Source organism: Phocoena sinus, chromosome 1 (genome assembly GCF_008692025.1).
Source record: "Phocoena sinus isolate mPhoSin1 chromosome 1, mPhoSin1.pri, whole genome shotgun sequence".
Taxonomy (NCBI): domain Eukaryota; kingdom Metazoa; phylum Chordata; class Mammalia; order Artiodactyla; family Phocoenidae; genus Phocoena; species Phocoena sinus.
Window position 1 is genome coordinate 163,248,036 of NC_045763.1, and position 26,064 is coordinate 163,274,099.

General features: G+C 37.0%; 1 protein-coding gene across 22 annotated transcripts in view; it reads left to right on the forward strand.

Annotated features, from left to right (window-relative positions):
* ENAH (ENAH actin regulator) overlaps positions 1-26,064 on the forward strand; it is a 160,215-nt gene that overhangs the window by 94,499 nt on the left and 39,652 nt on the right. For 12 of the 22 annotated variants that reach the window (XR_004349660.1, XM_032630200.1, XM_032630324.1 and 9 more), the window contains 2 exons: positions 17,327-17,383; positions 22,464-22,548. Coding sequence is in view for 21 of the 22 variants with exons in the window: in XM_032630200.1 (XP_032486091.1) it covers positions 17,327-17,383; positions 22,464-22,548 (142 nt within the window). In the remaining variant the exon portion in view is untranslated. The remainder of the gene's footprint in view (positions 1-17,326; positions 17,384-22,463; positions 22,549-26,064) is intronic. The other 10 variants (XM_032630342.1, XM_032630209.1, XM_032630353.1 and 7 more) reach the window with 1 other exon arrangement.

Sequence of the window (26,064 nt, forward strand, 5' to 3'; positions counted from 1 at the left end):
TGCTAAATACAGTGAGTTATATTTGGAATTTAAAAAACGCAAGTCACATGTTCTAACATTTTTGAAGAAGAGTTGAATTAGTGCTTTCTTTTATACCAAAAGCTGCAGTTTATCCGTTTCCTTCGTCTAATGGAAATGGACTCAAATAAGTACATTCAAAATGCGTTATCCCGCCTGATATTTTTGATTTCTGTTTTATTAAGTACATTTATAGCAGTTTTGCAGATAATAGTTATGGATTATGTAAAATGTAGTCAGTCCTTTTCATGATTAGTGGATGTGAACTTGCACAATCTATTTCATTTTGAAAAAGATTTAAGTCATTTGAAAAGGAAATAATTTTTAAATTCCATTTTTTTAAAAGGAAAATCGTATTAGAGTTCAGTAAGATTATTCTACTATTGTTCTACTGAACCAAGATTAAGCATACCTTTATAAGAGGAAAACCTTAAAATATTTTACCATTAACTAAGACTGCTTTTGCTGGATTTTGTTTTATATCTATTGAAAGCAAGATATCCTCCTGTTGGAAATTTTCTTTAGACTTGGTAATTAAATATTTATAAAGACTGAGATTCCATTCATTTTTTAACTGTTAATTTGGTCTGATAAACCTTTCACTGTGCATTTGTATGAGTTTTATCTTAGCATTTTTTAATCTTTTTGAGATATGTTTTGGAATTAAATGGATTTAAAATATCTCAAAAAGTTTCTAGAAATACTTTATATGTTTTATAGTGACAGTTATTTTTCATTCTTCCAGAGTGCCAGTATTCATGGGAGCAATATTAAGGTTATATCACAGAAACCATCAAACAGGTTTTGAGCGTAGGTCCTGTGCTAGGCACTGGGAATAAAGCTAACATGATAAGGCCTATCCCTTGCCTTCCAGGATTTCACAGCAAAATTAGAATTCGGTTTGTAAAATGCTGTGAATGAAGTATGCAGAAGAAAATTCTAGGGTAAAGGAAAGTTTTGAAGAGAAGGTGATGCTTGAGCTATGTTTTAAAGAATGAGTAGGTGATAGAAGAACATTCTGGATTGGCTTGGAGGCATGAGAACCCGGAGCAGCTGGGAAACAAGCGGGTGATGTTGTGGCTTGGGCACGAGAGTTTCTATTGGGGGAGGGAAGCCACAAGAGATAAGACGGGGAAGGACCTTGTATTCTTGCTGAGGGGTGTGCAACTCATGATGTTGTCTGCCGTACGGTCTTCGAAGGGTGCTGAATAAATGTTTGATGTGATCAGGTTTGTGCTTCAGGACAGAAGTGATGGATTGGTGAGCATGGGGCTGCAGGCATGGAGATGGTTTCAGACGCCGCTGTGATAATATCAGTGAGAACCATGAGGCCTGAAATGACGCAGTACAAAGAGGAAAGGAGCCGAGTGCAGAGGAGGTGACAGACTTTATCCAGTGCCTACCGTGCCTGTGAAGACATTGTTCTAGGCCTTCTACTTATGTCCTCATTTAGTCGTTAAAGCAGTTCTGAGGCAAGAATAATAATCTGTTTATTAGGCACCAGCTGTGTGGCAGGTCCTAATTGGACACGTTTATTACTGATAAACTTTATAACAACACTGCAAAGTGGGTGGCATTATCCTTGCTTTAGAGGTGATGTTGGAGCTTTCAGAAGGTCACTGGCCTGGCCCAAGGGCCCACAGCTAGACAGTGGCGTAAGTGGCGTTTGTACCCAGATTTAATTTTAGCATTCAGCCTCTTTCCACTATATCCGTGAGATGTAACGCGGACTGGTCAGGGAGGGGAGGATGGTGTTCTAAGACACCAGATGTGTCAGTTTGAGCAGCTGGTGAAGATGGATTCTAAAGGTGGTCTTGGATAATAGTTTTCACTTCTAGCTTTCCTTAATCAATAATCTTATTGGAGAAGTAACACTGAAACAGATAAAGCGTTAGCTGCTCATCAGGATTAAATGAGTAACAGGTTTGGGGGTTGGGCGGGTGGGACACTTTTTTGGTGGGTGCTGCCGTGTACTGCTTCCTTCTCTAACTTACCTCTTCACACCCTTCCCCATTTATAAATTCAGTCTCCACAATAATGTGAGGTTAATCTGTCACTCCCAGTTTCCAATTAGGAAGACTGATATGCAGAGGTGGGACTTCCCTGAGGTCACATATACCTAGAAAGGGAGGCACAACTGGGACTGGGTTTTCCCAACCTCCAGGCCATTTCTTTTTATTGCATTCCTCTGCTTTTCAATTCAAGATCTTCAAAGCATATTTTAAAAGGTTTTTGAGGGAAGTCAGTTTCAGGTGAGAAAACAGGAAAGAGAAGAACTTTCATTTACTTTTTGTTTTATGGTTTTTAGTAAAATTTTGTGGTCTTTCATTTTGATTTGGTGGAAAGAACTTAAAACTGGAGGTAAAAGACTCCAGAGTTGACTCTCCCTCTGGTGGCAGGTTGCCTTCTCTGAAGCTGTTGCCTTATACTATATAAAAGGGTCATGAGAATACCTGTGTTAGGATATCATGGGAATTAAATGAGCTTAAGACATTAGTACTTTTAAACTATACAGTAGAATGTTATTTTTTAGTGCTAACATTTAAAAATACACAGAAAATTCTACCATGTGGATTAATTTACTTAGAGGAATAAAAGTGGTAGAGAGAAGTTTTCTCCAGCCTCTTCTTTGTCTTTACTGCCTGGTACAGATATACCATGTTATGTTCCTCGTACCCTGTAGAAAATTAATTAATTTATCCATCCTTGGATACATGCAAGGGGAAATAAGACTCAAATCTTGCCCTCAAGGACTCGTCTACTCTTGTAGAGGAGATAAGACACAGTCATAATCCAAAAGAGGAAGTCATATCTGAGGTACAGATAAAATCCTGTGTGAGTATGAGAAGGGGAATGAGATTTCTTTTCACTGGAACAATTGAGGAAAAGTGTTAATGATGGGATGGCTTTTTGAGCTGATTTTGAAAGATGGATAAAATGTAGGCATAGGGACATGAGTTGGGGGGAAAGGCATATCCAGCCTAGGAAATAGTATATGAGTACAAAAGTGGAAAGAATGAGCTTGTTTGTAGACCAGGAGTTGTTTGATTGGCCTGGTGGGGATTAAAGTCAGAAAGGTAGGTCTGATCAAGAAGGTCCTTTGAGAGCTGTGGGTGATAGAGATTTAGTGTATGTTTTTCAGCAAGTGGAATGATGTGAACAAAGCTGTACTTCAGAAGGCCAGCAGTGGTTTGAAAAGGGAGCTGCTGGAGGCCGTGAGACAAGCCTTATGTTGCTGAGTGGAAGCAGAAATAGTAAAAATAGAGAAGAAAATTCAAATAGGAGAGGGATTACGGTGATAGAAGCAGGTGTGTTTAAACAGGAACTCACTATTGTACGACTGCTTCATCCCTTTAGGTAAATTTTTCTTTAAAAAAGAATTCACGCTGCCCATTTTCACATGACAACAATAGAGATCTCTGGGAGAGTATCATATCCGTTTGCAGATAATGTGGGACCTAAAATTATTTCTGCTATGTGAAGAAAATCAGTAGTTTGGGAGAAAGAGGTGAAAAATGAAAATGTAGTTCAGCATAAGTTTGAATTTTTCCTGTGAACCTGAGTCCAGGTTTTAGAAAGAATGGTACATGGGCACAGTTTTTGTCTGTAAATAGCTTTTAGAGAACAAATATGTTAAGCCCACAGTTGAGTAATTTATTAACAGAGTTAGCATGCACATTATATATGAATGTCCTTTTCCTTGGGAAATAATTCTGTTTGGGTTAGAACAATGATTTTCAACTTACTACCCACAAAGCTACTACAGAACAACTGATAGAGTTCTGAGATAATTTTCAGTGTTTTGGAAAGCTAAATAAACGATGTACATCATACATTCCAGTGACAGGGTTGTACCTCCTCAGATACAAGCTTCTTTGTTTGAGACTAAATTTGCCAGCTCTGTGGAGATGCTTATTTATCTAAAACCAGTAAGTTCTAATTAACTACTGTTGACACTTTGAAGATCTTGTGATTGTGCCAAGATACTGGTAACAAGAGTTGCAGTAGTCCCAGTGCCTGAATTGAACACGACCATTTATGTATCTTTGCTTACTTATGGAAGAACAAAGATTAATGGTAAATATAGTTCCTTTGGACAAGCTCACCCTAAACATGGAGTCCAAGGGGGTTAGTTAAAATAATAAATGGGTTTCTAGTTGTTGAAAAGCTTGGGAACTACTGAGTTAGGCTTCTGGTTCCTGTGCCCTACCCATCATATCTTATAACCTCTCTCCCAGCTTTTCTCAGCCAGCATTACGTAAGAGAGCTAAGTGCTCATGCAAAGTGATTTGGGTGACTGTTCTAACATGAATTATTATATATATTCATATGTGAATTTTTATTTATAATAAAAGAATTTAAAAGTATTTACTTCATGACTTTTAAGCTTCTAGTCACTAACTGTTTGGGAGAGCTGCTTTGGCTTGACCATAACTCAAGTCTGATACTGCATTTTTCATAAGCACAGCTTTTGACTTAGGTTTTGGGACTTAGGATATTGTCCTGCTCCAAAGTGGGATTGATTAAATAACTAAAAGAGGCAAGATTTTTTTGATAAATCTGTATTTCATAATCATATAGAAAGTTATTTTAGCCTGAAGTTTGTTGTCAGACAGACACTATTCTGTCTCTCATTCTTGTTTCTCTGCTTCTCTGGTAGTTGGGGATCTTATTAATGTATTGTCTGTTACAGGTCTAGCTGGTGACTTCAGTTCTTCAGGCTTATTTTACAGTAAGCTTGAAATTTAATTAATGGTGCTGCAGTGAACTGAGGATGTCATCTGTGATTATTTACGTGTTTCCCTGTGTGAGAATAGTAATTTGTATACAGTTACTTTACTTGTGTTCCTGAATTTTAATCATATTTGTTGCCCATAAATTGGAGAAGCATTTGCTGGCTGTTAGACAGTCGAAAATTCTGATACCTTTTTGTCGGACTTTTTCATCTTTACACGGGGGTGCAGGGAGAAGCTTTGATAGAATAGAATCTGACTTGTCCATTGATGACAAGACATGAATTGCAGGAACCACTTCTACTCTCATGAGACCAATCGCAACACACAGTGGCAGCCGAATCTGTGGCCCAATTTTTACAGCTTAATTTTTTTCCAATTGAAGTATAGTATATTACAATATTATTATTAGTTTCAGGATCACAGCCCGATTTTGGACATGCTTCCCTCAGTCTGTAAGTGATAGTGTGTACCGTTGGGTTGTCCACGTTTGTATTCAGCAGAGAGCAGGTGAACATTGGTTCGGTGCCTCTGAACTAACATTGGGCATTCCTGTTTTTATGATCTAGGCAAGATAGAAAAATTCTGATTAATCTTTTGAAGATGGTATTAAATTGTGGTATTTTGACATCAGCTTTTATATATAAAGAATATTGTGAGGTTGTTTTATTAACCCATTAAAAATTGCTAAGAGGTAGATGATCTCATCTAAAAGAGGAAAAGCCACAGTAAACTGAATTACTTGTACTCCTAATAAAAGTACTGTGTTACATGTTACTAGGGAAACAAAAATGAGTGATTCGACATTGCTCTCCTTTAAGGAGCGGTTGTGTAGAGAAGATACACCACGGTCAGAAATATCTGCAAGGCAGTGTCAGTACCATGCATGGTACAGAGCGGTAATTAGGAAGTGGTATAGGCAAACATAGCATGCTACTCACGTAAAGATACCAGGAGTAACTCCTTTAAGGTAGACCTGCTATTTCTGTAGGCTTTTGCAATTTCTGAGATGATTCAGGTGAGGAAACAAATCACTGCTGTTTTCTGGAAATTTTCCGTGATATTTGGCTATGAAAATGCCATTCATGTAGGAAGAAATGTATTTTTTTTTTTTTTTTTTTTTTTTTTGCGGTACGCGGACCTCTCACCGTCGTGGCCTCTCCCATTGCGGAGCACAGGCTCCGGACGCGCAGGCTCAGCGGCCATGGCTCACGGGCCCAGCCGCTCCGCGGCATGTGGGATCCCCCCGGACCGGGGCACGAACCCGCGCCCCCCGCATCGGCAGGCGGACTCCCAACCACTGCGCCACCAGGGAAGCCCCAAGAAATGTATTTTTATTGAGGAGTTTCCTATGCAAATATTGTCCTGATCTTTACTGTGATAATACTATTCAATATACTAAAAACAAAGAATTACTTTTTTCTTAATTCAGATTTAAAGTCACTGGTCTCCATGGATTTCACATTTTCTTTAAGTCTTAGAATCATACATCCCCAATTTGAAGATATTGACTGAATGGGTGATGTGAATTCCCGGGAAACAGGTCTCTAGTGTCTTCCGCAGATAATACTAGAGAATGACCTTATGTTCATGGGAGGTAGGGTGGATTTTTGCATACCTCTGTTGTGTGTACCAAATCATCTTGCAATGGCTTTCCATAGCTCTTAGAATAGAGTACAGGCTTCTTAACAGGACTCTGGGTTCCTTCATGAGCTGGCCCCTCTTGACTCTGCATTAACTAAACACACTCTCCCCTGCTTCAGGTCCTTGCACATTCTGTTCCTTCTTTCACCACAATGAGACTTACTGTTTTCAAAAACACTTTAAAATGTTAATTTCTGGACTGTATAAATAAATTTGGCAGAACCAAAGTTAGTGACAATCCTAATACAGTGACATTTACTGGCAATTTTATTTGCACATAAAGATCAAATTATTCAAAGTGTCTCCTTCTGCCCAAGTCCAAAAGATATATGCATACGTACATTTTAAAATGTAGCCTACAATCTTATTAATCTGGATTAAGATATATAAACAGCTCTCAAGTACAGTTAATACAGCAGTAGTAATTTATAGTATTATTTACATGAATAGATGTTTGAGTCTCTAGAGTTTTGTTCTTAGGAAGCTATAACTGTTTTTCTGCTCCAAAGGGATAACTGTTCTTTTGGGAAATCAGCTTGAATTATATCTTTTCCCTCTTAAGTAGGTACTTTGGCCTCAGTTTGGGTAGTACGGTTTTATTTTCAAGTATCATAACCCAGATAAGAGCTAGGTTTTCAGGACTCTCTGATATTTCCACATTGTTGATTAGTCCATTGTCGATTAGTCCAGCAGTTATTTATTTCTCTGCCAATATTTATTTACCCTTTTATTCATTAAAGTATGAATTTGAACAAGTGTCATTTAAAACTTCCCATAAGTATTTCTTGTGCATTTTATCTTCCTGTGAATAGTGATGCTATGGTCCCTGCAGCCGGCCTGTGGAGTCTTGACTTGCTTAAAAACAAATTCAGCATAAGGTCGTTGCTGGAAGAGACACAATCAGACTGCCTTTCTAAAGACACCTCCCTGTTTTCTAGAGTCACCCCTCCCTTTAACAGTTCTCTTGTGCCCTGACTTCTGATGCTTTTTGGTCATGAGGCTTGGGAAATAACTTACCTTCACCTGAATTTCTTCACACTGGGAATTGGCTACGGACCAGGCTTTTTCCTTGCTTTTTTAAAAAATTTGTTTTTTGGCTGAGTTGGGTCTTCGTTGCTGCATGCGATCTTTCTCTAGTTGTGGCGAGGGGGGCTGCTCTTCGTTGTGGAGCATGGGCTCTAGGAGCGCGGGTTTCAGTAGTTGCAGCGTGTGGGCTCAGTAGTTGTGGCTCGCAGGCTCAGTAGTTGTGGCGCAGGGACTTAGTTACTCCGCGGCATGTGGGATCTTCCCGGACCAGGGCTCGAACCTGTGTCCTCTGTATTGGCAGGCGGATTCTTAGCGACTGTGCCACCAGAGAAGTCCCTTCTTTGCTTTTTAAAGAGTTGATTTTTTTCCCCCCCCCCGGAAGCTTGTGGGATCCCAACCTTATAGTCCATTAAAAACTTCAGATATAGATTTCCTGTGTGTTCTGGGATTTCTTTATATTATGCTGAACGAGGCTTTATAGGAACCCCCACTTACGCATCCACATAAAGGTGGTTTTGTAGTTGAAGACGGTTTTATTTCCCTGACTTTTGTTTAAATGTTTCTGGTCTTGTGTATATCTCCTGCTTCTTTATTATAAAATTATATACAGATTCATTCATTCTCATATTTATTCTCTCCTATTTGCGTTATTTAGATGGATTGCTGTATGTAAAGTTACTTATAACACATAGTAGACCTTTAGCAAGTTCTGATTAAGTTACATTGATTCGGGCTTCCCTGGTGGCGCAGTGGTTGGGAGCCTGCCTGCCAATGCAGGGGACACGGGTTCGAGCCCTGGTCCGGGAGGATGCCGCATGCCGCGGAGCAACTAAGCCCGTGTGCCGCAACTGCTGAGCCTGTGCTCTGGGGCCCGCGAGCCACAACTACCGAGAACCTCATGCCACACCTGCTGAAGCCTGTGCTCCGCAGCAGGAGAGGCCACTGCGGTGAGAAGCCCGTGCCACAGCGAAGAGCGGCCCCCGCTCGCCGCAACTAGAGGGAGCCCGCGCACAGCAACGAAGACCCAATGCAGCCAAAAATAAATAAATAAGAATAAGAATAAATAGATAAATAAATAAATTTATTTTTTAAAAAGTTACATTGATTCTGTAAAACTCCTATTTAGTTAAATAATCAGTCACCTGCAATGTGCCAAGTACCATACTGGTTGCTGGTAATGGGAAGCTGAGTATGGCACAGATAAGTACCTTTGAGTATCTTTAAGTCTAGTGAGGCAGACAGCTGATTCTAACACAATATAAAGTAGTAACTCACAATAAATTGGAAGGATCTTAGGCTCAACCAGTTTTGGTATTTTACAGTGTGTTTCCTTCTGAGCTCTAGCTGGTATTGAAGTTTTCTTTTTCCCCTCCCCCTGTTTTGTTTTTAAATAACAATGTATCACTGCTGCTTTTGTAGTTCGTTTTTAGAGAATGAGTAGTAAAAGACTAAGATTTAATGTGGAAAATGTCTAATGAAGAAAGTAAAGTGACATAGGATACAGGTTGAACTAAAATATTACTAAGAATATCATTTAAAATACGATAATAAGTATTTTGTGCACAGTTTTCCAGAAGAAGTGTTCTTTATTGGGTAGCAACCATGGATTCTTAAGAGTGGGAATATGGCATTCCTAATTTAAAGTTTCCTTAATTTTTATAAGTTTGACCACACAGCTGATGACTTTTTTCATTTTCTTTGTTTGTCTGAATATTTGATGTTTCCTCTAAATAACACACCCTCACGTTTGAATTGTCATATCAAATTTAGACCTATTAATTATGAGTCATATATTTTAAAGAGTAGTGAAATAAAGATACATATTGCTATGGATATAATTACATTTCAGAGACTGAAGTTAATGATGTTTAGTTTGTAGAACAAGTTTATTTTTATGTACTTGCTGACAGCCCACACCAATAACTTTATTTATATTTAATTCTATTTCATAAACCCCATGTGAGGTAAACAAACCCAGTTTATCTAATTTATTATATATTCATCAAAACTATTCTTTTAATAAAATTTTACTTATTTTTGAGTTTCCAAAAGTAAATGTGGACATCTTTGTCATTTAAGTGTTAGGATTGTCTGGGGTTGTTTTAGATAGAAGTTGCTTCTTGGTTTCGTCGATGAAGTATCACGAATTATTGTCCAGAGAAAATGAGAAGGGCAAGGGCAGTAGGGTTCCCAGGGAGAAGTAGACAGCTGTCTTGGTTTAACTAGGACAGGCCTGGTTTTCAGTGAACCATCCTGAATGGATATGTATTCAGAGTCATGACCTAAGAAATGGCTTTGATTTTTGATTCCTCCTGAAAAATAACACGATGGCAGAGGAACCTTCCCAGACCAGCTCTAGTGTTTGGAAGGGACAGCCAGGTGCTGGCTCTGCAGTCCTTCCAGGCACTTGGGGTCATGCTGGTACTATTAATCGAGTCACTTCTTTCATTGTGTACATCCAGTTCTCTCGTCAGAACCTAGAGCCAGTTGGAGCTCCACCCGACAAGAACTGCTCTGGGCAGTAGAACTCGGATTTCCAGCACAGCATTTTGTTTTTCTAGCAAAAAAATTTTTTCTGATTAAAAAGTTGTGTGCTTATTATAAAAGTTTAAGCAGTACAGAAAATCATAAGAAAGTAAAAATATCTAAAGTCCCACCATCCACGCAATGGTTAGGAATCCACCTACTGCAGGGGACATGGGTTCAAGCCCTGGTCCCGGAAGATCCCACATGCTGTGGAGCGACTAAGCCTGTGTGCCACAACTACTGAGGCTGCGTGCCACAACTACTGAAGCCCGCATGCCTAGAGCCCGTGATCTGCAGCAAGAGAAACCGCTGCAATGAGAAGTCTGCACACCACAAGGAAGAGTAGCCCCCACTCGCCACAACTAGAGAAAGCCCGTGCGCAGCAACAAAGACCCAACATGGCCATAAATAAATAAATAAATGTATGTTTTTAAAAAAGAAAATCCCACCATCCAGAAGTAATCACCTTTAATATTTTCCATAATAGAAAAGTAATAGGCACTGGGATATTTTTCAACTTTATGTTATAAACAATTCCAAGATGAAGAATACAAGCATGACATGGCACTTTTTCTTTTCCTTAATAGCTTTACTGTACCATACAGTTTACCCATTTAAAGTATACAATTCAGTGGTTCTTAGTATATTCATAGAATTGGGTAGCTATCCCCATAATCAGTTTTAAGAACATCTTCGTCACATGGGAAAGAAACCCTGTGCCCCTAAGTCCCTATCACCACCCCTACTCTTACCCTACTCCCATTCCTTCATACCTCCCAGCTCCTGGCAGCCACTAATCTGCTTTCTGTCTCGATGTATTTGCCTGTTCTGTACATTTCATATAAATGGAATCATACAATATGTGATCTTTGATGACTGGCTTCTTAGCGTAATTTTTTCGAGCTTCATGTATTTTGTAGCAGGTATCATGTATGGCAGTTTGAAAAGTAAGTCATTATAAGAAAGCATGTATTCACGTATCTAGGCATACTCTCTAAGTTTGAACAATTGACCTTCTTATTTTCACAATTGATGTTTGTGTGTTAAAGTTGTAGGAGTATGGTATACAGTGAAAGTAATGACTAATACTTAATATTTTTTTTAAATAAGGAGGTTACAACCAAATCAGAAAGGCTTCCTCATATTCTTTAGTTTAAAAAACTCAACATTTAAAAACTTGGTAAATTGTGAAAGTAGAATTGTGTAGTAGTTTTCTTTGCCAAATTGAATGTAAATAGAGATGAATGCTTGGCCATTTGTGAAATCTCTGAAGTTTATTCTCTTGGTCCCCAGGCTCAGTTTTCTTGCCCAGCATTGTCCTTCCTTCACTTTTTTCCCACATCCAAGAGCATTACCTTAGAACTGCATACTTTTTTGATTCTCTTAATTCTTTTTCTCTTACAAAAGGAGGAAAGAACAGACATGGTCTTTGAAAATTTTTGTATTATACTTTTAGAATGAAAACACTTTTTTCTTGGTTAAAAGAATTTCAGCTCTTTACATGTGGATGAGGAAGCAAAATTGCATGTGTTTCCTTAAAAATGATCTGAGGTGATCTCATCTCATTGGATTGCCCACCACCCCCAAATGAGCCTGGCCCATGGAATTGGGTGCCTTTATCATCCCCCCCACCCCAAACTTTCATTTTGTAGCATGTCACACATCTATTTTATCTGTCTCCCACTTTCCTTCTTGTCTGAATATAAGTTTGTACCACTTTGCCTAATTTTAATGTATGAAAACTTTTCTTCTAAGTCTTTAGACAGATTCTTCATATTTCTTAGAAAATTTGGTGTTACCCAATCTTATACTTATTATCTCCTTTCAAATTTTTTGAAGTGGATAACTGGGAAAAAACATATATAATTATGAAACTAGAAATAGGAAATAAGAATAATGAGTGAAGGAGGGAGAAATAATTATATTAGTTGCCTGGGGGCTAATAGTAGCTCCAGTTCAGTTTTGACTGCCAGAAAGTTCTAATTAGTACAAAAAGGAAGCATACTAGGTGACCAAGAAAAGAATATCACAGGCAGAAGGCACGTGGCATGTGTAAAAAAAAAGCCCTGCAGCGGGAGGAGCATATAGCTCATTTGAAAATTTGGAAGAGCAATGTACCTGGAGTGTAGAGAGAAACAACGTATGAATGGGATAAGTTAGGCCACAGCCACATCATGGGGAGAAAGCACTGGAGTTTGGTATTTATCTTAAGATCAGTGGGAAGATATTGAAGAGATTTTACTAAGGGAGATGATTTGATCTGGTTTAGTTATTAAAGTATCACTGGCTGCTGTGGGGAACGGGAGAGGTACAGCATCAGAATGGACAGTTTATTTAATAGTCTAGGCCGGTGATCCCTTAATTTTTGAGCTTATCTCCTAATGCACGTGTATTTATAGCTTATGTATATGTTTGGCGTTGACATATTGCATACATTGTAAAACATGAAAAAATAGAACTGTAAAAAGGATGAGAAAAAAATTAACAGAAATGGAAGTACTACTGTGTTCTTTCCTACCTACCCTAGGGTATGTTTAGCATTCTGGGATATATGAATCCCACTTTGAAAACCAAGAGATCGTGGAACATGAAGAGTGACAGTGGAGGTAGTTTGGAGAACAATGAGGAGATTGCATTAACAGGACTTGGAAGTAGGTTAAATAGTAGTAGTGGAAGGGCCCTAGATATCTGGTTTGCATAACTGAATAGATAACAGCGCTGGTTAGAGAGTTAACAGATACTCTAGTAATAAGCTAATCATCTTTGTTAAAGTGCATTCTACCTGAATGTGGTGTTTTCTCTGAGCATATATGTACTTAACAGTGCCTTAGTAACGAAAAAGAAGGGGGTTGGGGATGGTGAGGGAATTTGATCTGTGTCCATGAGGAAGAAGCAGAGAAATGAATGTGGGACACGGACTACTCTTACCTTTAGAAGTGTTAGGATATGGCAGGATTGGTAAATTATAAACCCCTCAACTTCAATTTCTCTAGCTGGAGACAGTCACTCCTTCCACATCTAAAAATAAATGGCTTACAAACAGATGTTGGACTGATGCTATTGCCAGTCAAGCCTAATCAATTATCAGCAATTTTCAACTGTTAGCAGCAATTTTCATTCTTGCTTAGAAGGGAATAAAGTGCATTTGAGACCCTAAGTTGGGGGAGAACTAAAGAAATGAAGAGGGGCGGGGAAACCAGTCATATAAATAGTTTTGCTTAAGATTCAGTAATGAAAAAAAAGAGAGCAGTTCTATATGGTGGTATTTTTTTCACATGTGGCTATAGATGCATGGTCCCTCATTTTTTGAGATATATAACGATTTTCCTTTATTAAAAACTGCATATATTTTAAAACAAAATTTGAAATTCTTTTGCAAATGTTTTTAAATGCCACTTTAAAATTATCCTCACTTTGAATAAAATTTACTATTTGTAATTCTCATGTCTTTTAGCACAGTGCCCTGCAAATATGGTACCGTTTTCCTCCCAGTTTTGTTTGTGTGTGTGTGTGTGTTACGCGGGTCTCTCCCGTTGCGGAGCACAGGCTCCGGACACGCAGGCTCAGCGGCCATGGCTCACGGGCCCAGCCGCTCCGCGGCATGTGGGATCTTCCCGGACCAGGGCACGAACCCGTGTCCCTTGCATCGGCAGGCAGACTTTCAACCACTGTGCCACCAGGGAAGCTCCCCTCTCAGTTTTATTGAGGTATAATTGACAAATAAAATGGCAAGATGTTTAAAGTGTACACGATGATGATTTGATACACATATAAATTGTGACAGGATTTCTTCCATCTGGTTAATTAACACATCTATCATATATTTCTTTTTTGTTTGGTTGATCGGTTGTTTTGTTTTGGTGAGAACATTTATGTTCTATTCTCTTAGCATATTTCAGTTATATAGTACAGTGTTATCAACTGTGTTATCCACCGTGTTTTACATTAGATCTTCAGTCTTTATTCATTTTGTAACTGAAAATGTGTACCCTTTTACCAGCCTCTATTTCCTTCACCCCCCCAGCCCCTGGCAACCACTTTTCTGTGACTTTAGCTTTTTTAGGTTCCACATCCAGGTGATTCCGTGCAGTCTTTGTTTTTTCTCTGTCTGGCTTATTTCATTTAGCATAATGCCCTCAAGGTCCATCCATATTGCTGCTAACAGTATTTCCTTTTTCCTATGACTGAATAATATTGCAGTGTGTGTGTGTGTGTGTGTGTGTGTGTGTGTGTGTGTATGTGTATATATATACTGCATCTTCTTTATCTGCTAGTGGACACTTAGGTTGTTTCATACCTTGACTATTGTGAATAATGCTGCCCTGAACGTGGGAATGCAGATATTTCTTCAATATTCTGTTGTCAATTTCTTTGGGTATATACCCAGAAGTGGGATTGATGGATCATATGTTAGTTCTGTTTTTAATTTTTTGAGGAGTCTCTGTACTGCTTTCCATAGTGGCTGTACCAGTTTATACCCCATGGTACCTATTTTTGAACACAGGCAACCATACCACTGCAGTGTCTTCTTCCATTCTATTCTGTATACCTTAGAACAAACACAAACACATTTGCTTTCATGCCCTCTCAAAAATGGTTATAGTAGAACTTTGCAATCACGAGGGTAATACCTGGGGCCCTAATGATGGTCAGAAGTATGATCACTGCTAATTTGCATGCTATGCTGTGCTTACTCAACAGACCAGCTTTCCAGAGAGTACAAATCAAATTAAAACCAGCTGTAAGCAAACATTATCTCATTTAATCCTCAGAAAAAGTGCTGAGCTGGGTAGTTTCCTCGTTACAAATTTCTTTGGGATTAACTCCTGATCGTGGAGACCTCTAATGTTAAAAATGTGAATGCTAAGGGTCTACTATAGTAATTATATATTGCAATAAAATGCAGTAATACTGATCAAATGACAGCCTGTCATTTTCTCCTGCTAATATCTCACCCAAGGTTTGTGTATTTCCCTGCTTGTACAAAATACCTAATGGTAAAGGATGTTAAAAGATGGGGAAAAGCCTGAGGGACAGCTGTTTCACAAACTATATTAGAAATAAATGAACAACCATAACAAGACTATTTCAAGGTCAGAGTAGCTCATAGAGATGGTCTTTTTTCTTTTCTAGAAGTCTAATATAGATGTTAAGTTTTGCTTTTTTGATGCATCTTAACTGCTTTAGTTAACCTCTTTAGGTCATGTTTTCCTTTAGGGTGCATCCTTATTTCTGTCAGCCGTAAACCTATTTTAATACACTGATTTAAAGAGAAGTGTCTTTTTTTTTTTAACTGAATTTACTCAGTCTGTACACTGAACATTCTTTTCCCATATTCCACCCTCCTCCCTCAACTGAGTGAAGAAAGAGTTAACAGCATCAGTATTAAGCAGGAAGTGCTGTTAGCCTTATGCATATGATGGAATGAATAATTTAGTATCTTCGGGAAATGCAAACTGCAGTAGAACTCGAGCGACCTTATCAGAATTTAGATAAGTATTTTAGGGATGGTATGAAGTAAAAATCAGTAGAAAGAATATGTTTAAAGATACCAAGTGCAAGAATGTTGCATAATAGTTTAAACTGGCAAAATTGGGGATTTGGGGTCTTAACGTGGTAGTAATGTTTTACGTCAATTCTGACGATTGTCAGATGACTTTTTACCAAAGTGATCGGTAATGGAATGTGGCAGTTTCTTTGCTGTCAGAGATGAGATAATTTCTCAGGTTTTTCCTGTAAGTTTTTAATATTTTCCTTATTTTTTTTCCTCCTTTAAATATGAATGAAAGGAACTGAAGGGTAAAACCTGAAGACTAGGCATGTTTATTTAATAGGGGGCTTTGTAGAAGTAGTCATTTACAAACATCGGTAAGACCGATTTTTTTAAAAGTTTAAACAAAATATAATTATTGAACATCTCCTAAATGGTTTATCGTCTTTGGCATGATCTGATTAGGCTAGTAGACATTTTATATGTATGCCTGTGGTCTTTTTTATGTCATTACTGTAAATATTGTGCATGCGACTTTGATAATAATTGATTAAGTGGGTGGAAGTACTTAGGAAAGGTGACATTCAACGATCTTATTTTGTGTTTGAAAATATCTGCTGTATTTAATATCTTTAAAACAAGACTTAAACGTAATTGGATTATATTAAATCTAATTTCTAAAAAACAATAAAAAATTCTCTTATTTAAGATTTATTACCATTTTCAGGTGTGCATTCTTTAAATTGGTTTGGTTTTGATTCTGTGCAAACTTTTAGTTAGCATAAATTGTATTATTTAAATAATACAGTTTTAAGGGAAATCTAAATTACTGTCTTGTTTGCCTTTATGTAGTCTTTCTTAAGTCAATATATTTTTAACTTGTTTATTGTTTCTTGATTAATACTAATGGAAAGAGAAAAATCTTTCCTATGCTGAAAAGAATTTCTGTAGTATTTTATTTATAGAAAAGTATTGATGTAAAGTTTTGAACGTCACTAATGTAAAACTAAAAGAAATTTTTGTTTTTCCCATCCCAGTTTTGAGTGTCACCTTGCTTTTGTAAAAGCCCTTCCCCTTTTCATAAATTATCATCTCCTTCTCATTGAATTTTTTCCACTTAAAGAGAATTTACCTCATTAATACTTAAGGTAAATTTTAGTATAGGCAACCTAAATATTAAGTGGCTTTTTGAGGTGGCCACGCATTTTTTAACAAGATTTTGTCAAATTCGTATGCATATATACATATTGAAGAAAAAAGGAAAATAAAATGTGGCTTGATAAAACAATGAATAGTTTTGCTGTCTTTCAAAGATGAAAAATGAAGATATTCTTATTTGACATCAACGAATATATATCACTTTAATTGCTGGAGGCTGTGTAAAATGGCTTTGGTCTTCAACTAGTAGAGATGAGTTCATCTCATGTTAAGCTAATCTTAAGCATTTCCCTTAAATTTTTTTCAGCTGCAAATTCTTTTAAATGAGCAATACTAAAAGAGGGTAGCTATCATGGAATTAACTAATGGCCATAGATCTGACTTCCTGTATCTCAGGTCCACTTACTTTTTAAGGTAATTGTAAAATGCAAATCGATTGCATTCTCTGATTGTATAACTCAGGAAATAATTAAGCTATAAGTGCATCATTTGGTCTGTGGCTTATTATAGGGTTTTTTCCACAAATAAGATTACACATAAAAAATTTTAACAAGTTTATGTTATAAAGAGGATACGTTTTTATTAAATTACAGAGTTTCCAGAATGAGGATCTAGCTAGGACGTATGTGTAATACTTTTGAACCTTTCAAAGCACCTTTTAGTTTATGTGAAGTTCTTCAGATGGCCCCGTTGTCCTTTGAAGCTTCTAACACCAAGGTGTCTGTTGCAGCCCAGAGCAAAGTTACTGCTACCCAGGACAGCACTAATTTGCGATGTATTTTCTGTGGTAAGCAACATTATGTTTACATTACTTTTTCAAGCTGTGGTACATACTCCTTGCGCATTTCCATAACTTTTGTTTCCTTAGGCCATGGTCTGGTTTGTGGTATTTGGGATACACAGCAAGCTACTGTTTTATGTTGTGATATTTGTTGTGGTTCATGTAGGTGGTTTGGTCAGCTTTTGAGTTGGCTTCTTAGAAAGGATTTAGTTAGAATTAGGATCTCAGAACTAATTTCTTGTTCACTTCCTCCAACACGAATGAGAGGGGTTTTTGTTTGTTCGTTTTTGTTTTTAACTATTTTCTTTGAGAGCAGTCTTTTAAATTAGAATTTAAGGGGAAAAGTTATATTCATCTTAATATGATTTGGGGAATATAAATGTGATTTATTGGAAGGGAGCTTTTGCTTAACTTGAATTAATTTTCAGGTGTACATGTTGTAAGGCAGATGTGAGCTCTTATTAATAGGTTGGTTTCTGATCGACAGCCTCTATTCAGTAGGTTAGATATCTGTGGCTTAGGAGTGAATTTAGGCTTACAGAGTGTTTTCTTTCACTCTCACGCTCATATACACACGTGTGCACATATATGTGTTGTTTGCATGGACAAACCGGTTACGTCACTTAACCATTCCACACTACAGTTCATCAGGTATGCATTATATGCATATCCTCCTCCTTACACTAGGATGGATCTATATATGTACACATATACAGGACACACACACACACACACACACACGTCTGAATTCTTTTTATTCTCATTTGATCCTAAAACTTTCTGATTTGAAAACCCAAGTTCAAAAAGTGACTTTTAAATCTTAGAGCCTTTTTTTTTTTTTTTTTTTTTTTAACTCGTATATACGTTTTTGACTACTGTATACCTTGGCTGGCCAGATTATTTTATGAGAGATAAAATGATATATACTACTAAAATTTTATATAAACAATTCAGCTGTGTATATGTACTTTATCCATGTGAATCAGAGTTTTTGATATGATCCTTCAGTATTACTCATACTGTTTCTTGACCTAAAAAGAGAATTGCTTTAAGATTGATATACTTGCTGGTTTAGGCAAATAAGCATGTGTTATAAATTTCCAAAAATGAAAATTCTAATGCATTTCTTAATCACCTGAGGTTTTATTTTACGATCTCCAGGTGACAGTTACAGCAGTGAGCCTGTTGTGCGGCTCCTTATAAACTCTCCACTCCTTCTCAGGTTCCTTAATTAATCATTACAGATTAAGTGATTAATTAGTAACTTTTAGTTCTGATTTTTCTGCCTCCTCCTGGGGGTTCTTCCAGGCGGTCTTTTGAACTAGCCATGAGTGATTGTTTGTGTTTGTGTTACTAGGACTCTTTTTAGCTCTTTTTGAAAACCTACTTGATGTTCTATACTTTGCTACTTAATATGTGTAGTTCACATGCAGAATAATAGAGTTTACCCAACTGCAGAGAAAAGATTGATTTGGCCTTCATAAAGGTGAATTTTTTAAGTTGTAAAATAATGTGTTAAAAAGCAGTTTCCCCCAGTAGTATGTTTAATTGATTTAACTGTGTACAAACAATATAATTACCACATTGCTAAGTTTAAACTTGATTGTATTGTGTATGATAACACCTATTTGTCTTTTAGTCCTGTGTTTTAAATAGTCTGTGGCTAAGTGTGAAACTAGGTCTGTGAAAATTAAAATGTGACAGTAAGTGAAATATGCTTTACCCAAAACTCAGTATTGAAGTCGAGACTGAAATGCCATTCATTCCTGGTTTAGAGAGACATTCTATTCTGATTTCCATCATTTATAAGATACCATATCAGTGACATGGATACATTTTCTTTATTAGAAACATGTGATTTACATACTTTGCTATATGAATTCTAGCCAGGACAAATTAAGACCAACCATTGTCTTTGGCTGTGGTAATAGAACAGAGAAAACTAACCCTCATGTAGCTACTGTTCTTTATGATACAGTAGTAGGAACAAAGCAGGTTCACTTGTCACTTCTCCTTTTTTCCCCCAAAAGAGCCGTTAACCACCCTGTGATGCTCATAAAATATTGTTACTTACCCACTGGTTAGGAAAGTACCTTTTTTGCATTCTATGAGAACACAAATACTCATGTAGGCATATGACCTATGTGAAGTAACTAATAGTTATATTCCAGAAAATACAGTGGCAGCTGACAGCCTTGCCTAATCTTAATTGCTGCTTCATGTTGTGTGTGGTGCCTTTGGTATAATTTAACAATTGTATAACCCAGTAAAATGTTTGACAGGAATGAAGAATATAATTGAGTACCTGAAGTTCATAATTTACCTAAGACTCTTTTATTTAATGCTCACAGTATATTTATATTATTTCTTAAATGCACATGAATTTCAATGTGCTTGTTATTGTTAGTTGACAATATTGATGCAGAAGAAACAACGAAATAACCAGGTTAGATATGGATGTGAGAAAATGCCAGGGGGAAGGCGTCCTCTCTTCTGCCCCCCAGTTAATAACGAAGGTGTTTGGGAAGACAGATAACCCACTATCACCAAGAACCATGTAGAAAAGAATTTTAAGAGTTGTTCAGTTGTTCTTGGATTCCTCCCATTTTAAAAGGATCTTCCTTGTAGTAAACTATTTTTATAATTAATAATATCAGCCAGAAAATATTGCCCACATTTTTAAAACCTCCTTTTAAAACAAGCTTGCTGAGTAAACTTTTAAATTAAAAAAACAGTTTTTATAAATTGCTAAAAGAAACCTTTCTCACATTCAGATTTTTTTGTAAGTTGTATCAAACTTTTGACAGTTTAATTTTAAAAAAAAAACCTTTAAATAAAATCAGAAGGATTGAGTTGAAATTTTGACATCTTTCTCTTGAATTTATGTATTTGAGTTAAAACTTACATCGAGATTTTAATTGGTGAATTTAATCTATTAATATTATTGTTGAGCTACAGTGCTTGATGTAGATGTGAATTAGTAGGATCGAATTCTTTGAGACTGATGCCAAACAAATCTACCTACTGACATTCACTGCTTAATTATTTGAGTAGCATGAAGTTTTAACTTAAATACACAAACATTGTTTTTAAAACTAGTTAAACCGTGGTGGTCTTGTGAGTTGCACATGCTGAATGCTCACATTTAATTTTTTTTTTTTTTTTGCGTTACGCGGGCCTCTCACTGTTGTGGCCTCTCCCGTTGCGGAGCACAGGCTCCGGACGCGAAAGCTCAGCGGCCGTGGGTCACGGGCCTAGCCGCTCCGCGTCATGTGGGATCTTCCAGGACCGGGGCACAAACCCATATCCCCTGCATCGGCAGGGGGACTCTCAACCACTGCGCCACCAGGGAAGCCCTCACATTTAATATTTTTGGATAAATATAACTTTGGAAAATACTACCCCAAATAGTTTATATTTTCTCACACTTACCTTCCCACCTTGTATGTCCCCCTCCTCTGCCAGAAGAGACGAGTAAAGTACTAAACGTTAGGGTATGGCTTAATAGGACAGTCTATTTTTATATCATTATGTTAATATCCAAAAGAAGGAAAGAATTCCAGTCTGTCTCCTAGACACATTACATGTTTTCATTTATGCAAACATTTAAGTGCATTTTTAATTCTAAAAGCTTTATTTTATTTTATTTCTTTTGCTGTTACTGATTACATGGGATTAATATATTTTTATATTTCCTCTATGTGGCTCTTAAAATAGCAGACTCTTTTAGGAAATCTAATGAAATATCACTGCAGTTGTCATCTAATTTGTCTTTAGAGGACAAATTAAATGATTAATGTAAAAACGTGTAAAGAGATGAGGAGAAAAATTAGTAGGTAAGTTCAGATCAAATTATTTGTTTTTCTGCACTTGGGATATAAAAGTACTGTATTACATTCTAGTGAACCTTATCCTTCTCTTTGTGAAATCTTCTCCACTAGTATAAAATAGATACTTTGTGCTTTTAACTCATATAGATTACAAGAGTTTGCTTTAGCACATAGAAAGAAGCATTTATTTATTAACTGTTTTTTATACTAGTGGTCTACAAAACACTTTCAAACTATCTGTTAGGGGCCTTTGCTGGCACACTAGAATTCACAGATATGTGCAGCATATCATTACTCATATATTTCTCTCCAAGCGTGGAAGATAACTACTGTTTCTTTATTCTCTTGTTTACTGGACTAGATTTCAAGATTGTCCTATTGTAACCATAGGCATTGTATATTAGGTCCAGTATTTTATTTATCTCATTTTATGACACATAATTTTTATATCCAGCGACATTAAAATGTCCCCTTATTTAGTGGCCTTCTTTATGAGATGCTAAAAATGGGTCTGCATTTTATATGATGTGGGAATGAATGGTCATTAGTTTCTCATGACAGAACCATGTTGGTTTGAACGCAGGTTTTTTTTGCTTTGTTTTGTTTTTACCCCAAATGAAAAGTTATTATGATTACCTGTGTTACATCAAAAGTTCAGAGAAGTAGGTTAATTATATATGGAAGTTTAGCAAATGTTGGTTTTCACCAGTGCTGGAAATGCCAGGCCATTAAATAAGAATGGCAACTTAAAGTGGGCAAATTTGATAAATGCATTAGCATACATCAGTCTAGTAATAAGGTTCTCATGCTCTCTCTCTCCTGTTTTTCATTTCCAGTGTTCTATTTAGGTGAGTTTTTGAATTCTGATTTTTCATTTAAGTTCTCCCTCTCCACTTCATGAATAAGTACCCCAAAGAGAATGTCTCATTGTCTTAGAAACATCAAGCTTAGGTGCCTATTCAGATGCTCATTGAACACTTGTTTTACTCAAGCTCTTCATATATAAATGTTTATTTTTCTTTTATTGTTGATGTTTTCCATTTGTTTCAAGTAAGCCTTCTGGAGATAACGACAGTATTATGTTGCAGTCTTTCATTTGCTGTGTGTTATATGAAGCTTATATTTTATTTTGCTAAACAAAAAGAAGATACATTTGTAAATATGTTACGGTTTTATGTTATCCTCATGATTTTATCTCCTCTATCCAGTGCAGTATAAAGATAATGTTCATCTATAATGTTTCCCTCCCTTTTTAGGGCCGACATTGCCTAGACAAAATTCACAACTACCTGCCCAAGTTCAGAATGGCCCATCACAAGAAGAATTGGAAATTCAAAGAAGGTAAATTCACGAGTTATTTGCACCTTTTCTTTCTACTACAGAAGACCAATCTGTGAACATCTGATATTGAAAGTAGATTATGTCTCGTCAGCCATTTGGAAGTCTGAACTTTTATTGTTATATTAAGTTTTAGAATCACTGTTAATAATCAAGCAGATTCTTAATAGGCTGGACAAAAGATGTTATAAAATTTCATATATGCTTTTTTGGTGAAAAGCATACTCATGAATCTGAAATATTTTAAATACTCTTCACAGCATATACAATGTCTTCACACTTCAAGCAGTCTTATTTTTATAGCAGTTATAAATTAATCTGATCATTTTGCCTGTCACATGACTGGAAAGTTGAAATAGTGTTGGCTCTTTGTACAAGGCATCGAATATTGAACAGGAATAGTAATGGAATACAGAATCATTCTGTTTATGATTAAACTGTGATTGAATGAAATCAATAACGTCTTCATTATCTCAGTGCAGTTTAGAAATACATTTGAAATTACAATACGGCCTCATTTAGGGGTAGTTTTTTCTGAATTAACCCAGAGTCTCTAAATTAGAGACTACTTTATAACAAAATAGCTTTGTAAAATTCAGTCACATTCAGTAACTAAAATTGAGCTAGTCAAACCAGGTGCCCCATTTTAAACAAATTGAAACTTTTTAGAGATGTTGATACTGCTTTTTGTTACTAGTAGGGCACCCCTGTTTCGTTCTGGGGAATTGATAACCATCTTACAGATGGAATTTTCCAGTTGAGAGGCATTTGCTCCATGGCAAGCCAGCAATTTTTCTTGTCACTTTTGATTTGGACCTCATATTTGAAATGTTCTCCATATTCTTTATGTTGTCTTAATATATGTGTCATGTTTCCCTGACAGACAGTCAAAGGAATTTCTTGCTTGGTTTTGTGTTGTTGCTTTGCTGTGTAACTACTTAGCTCTTGAGGAGCGCCCTCCAGGATCTCTTAAAGTGAATTTCGTTTTTGCCACAGTCTATATGTTTAGTTAGATCACTCTGGAACTAGCCTCCAAATTTGGTGAAACTTTCTGCTCTTTAGAGCGATGCTGTAACAGATACAAATAAAATTAAGTCTCTATAGAAATAAGGGAAGTTTAAGGAATATGTTCATTTATTTCAGTTCCATATTGAAAATTTTAAACATACTAGAATAATTCCAGGAGTTAGAAATTGTATGCTGTCTCTCACACACCAAACGGAAAAGTAATTCATAAAAAATGATCATAGTTTTATTGAGAGTAACACATTTGTAGAAAACGAGGAAGAACCAGGAGAAAATCCTGAACGTAATAGATCGTCTCTGGTAATACAGAGTAGGCAAGCAAATAATCCCCAACACAGTTGCTGGAGTCCAGGGCAGTACAGAATACAAACAGAAGTCTTCTGCTGGTACCGCTGCCTTGTCAAGGGTCACAGGTGGGTCATCTGCTTCACAGAGGGTTGTCAAGAACTTGCAGCATGCAGTTTTAGTTGAAAATGAGTACTGAGTGAACTTTTAGTAATTGTCATGAGAACGCCACGCCCTCATGTACGTTCTTTCTCATTTCAAAGCGTTCATCTGGACTTGAGGTTTTTCTCTTTGTATGTAAGTAGATACTTAAGGGTTTGAAAACTGAAGATGTTTATATTACTTATTTGTTTAGTTGAAGACTTTAACTCAGTCATTTTGAAGAGTGGAATCCGAATTTCTGAAAAATTGGTATGAATTTTAAATTATTTTCTGTCCATAGTCATGCACAGACTCTTCTTTCTTCTTCCATTTGACACCAACCAGTTTCCTTCTCTCTCATTATTAATTTCATCTCCATTCCTTTTCTTTACTTTTCACCCCATTTCCTTTTTTTATGTTCTTTTGTTGTTGTTGTTTTGTGGGGGTTTTTTGGCTGCCTTAGGTCTTCGTTGCTGCGTGCGGGCTTTCTCTAGTAGTGTCGAATGGGGGCTCCTCTTCGTTGCAGTGTGCGGGCTTCTCATTGTGGTGGCTTCTCTTGTTGCGGAGCACGGGCTCTAGGCACGTGGGCTTCAGTAGTTGTGGCATGCAGGCTCAGCAGTTGTGGCTCGCGGTCTCGAGAGCGCAGGCTCAGTAGTTGTGGCACATGGGCTTAGTTGCTTCACAGCATGTGGGATCTTCCCAGGCCAGGGCTCAAACCCTTGTCCCCTGCATTGGCAGGGGGATTCTTAACCACTGTGCCACCAGGGAAGTCCCACCCCATTTCCATTTTAGTCTCATGAAATCTGCTTTGTGTTCACAAATCTACTGGATGTGCTGCTACCATCATTGACTTATTCTAGTTTAAATGTCTTCTCTTGGTCTACGTATTCCACTTCTCTCTCTTCCTTTTGATGCTTTAGAGTATCTTTTTTGCTAACTCTTCTCCTTTTCTGTACCTCTTCCTTTTCTTATATAAGGCTTTACACTTAGCAATCTCTTTTTTATTTCTGCACACAGTATAACCTTTGAAAAGTTGATGATTTGGTTGGATCTTATAGTTTCCTTTTAACTTCTGTGCTGATGGCTTCAAAATCTACAGCTCCTGATTATCCATTGGAGAGCCAGACCCGTATTTCCAGATAAATGGAGTAGTGTCATGGGTCCTTTTGAGAATTTGGTAGAAGTAGTGAACTACTGTCCTCTTCCATCCAGTTCCCCCACCCCACCCAACCTAACCCTTCAGATGTGCATGTGATTTTGCACATGTGCACACATGTGTGCCCTTACATGGTCCAGAGGATTACAGACCCCCTTAATTCCAACAGTGGATCCTCAATGAGAATTCCTATTTTAGAGCTCATCCATTTGGGTATCCTACTGATGCCTCAGTTTAAACCCTTATGGTTTCATTTTTAATGTACATTCCTTCTTCTAATATTTCTCCCAAAATTTCAGCTTAGAAAGTCTATAATTATCTTCATTCACAATATCTATTCAAGTACATTTTGTTATTTCTTTCTCTGAAAGCCTGTTGGATTTACTGTCCTGACATTCTCATTACTAATAGCTTTCTCCAGTATTTATTTGCTTGTATACTGCTATATTTTCTGACTTGCTAGCTTTTCTGTCTTTAAGCTAGATCCCTTTCACTTATTCCTACTTTATTACTGCTAGATTATTTTTTCTTAAACTTTTTTGCACAGTGCAGGAGGGTCTAAAAGGGGGGGAGGGTGATCTGCACACTTGTGCCCTCCCCTCATATTAATCATGAGACTTAATCACTTTTAACCATTTCTACTTCTAGTACTTTTGATGAGTTCTTCTGTAGTAATATATAATGTGTTTATATATCTGTTTCTTGATTAGTCACATTACAGATAGTACTTATTGACTCTACACTATGAAAAAATGAATTCTTCACTTCCCCTGCCAGTCATGAGTAGTTATTATTTTTAGTTCTTCTAACCTTAGTATCTCTTAACTCTTCACTCTGTAAGAGGAATGCAGTAGTTCTGCACATCTCCCTATCCCCTTTCTTCCATTCTACCACCTAGTTTTGATAGACAC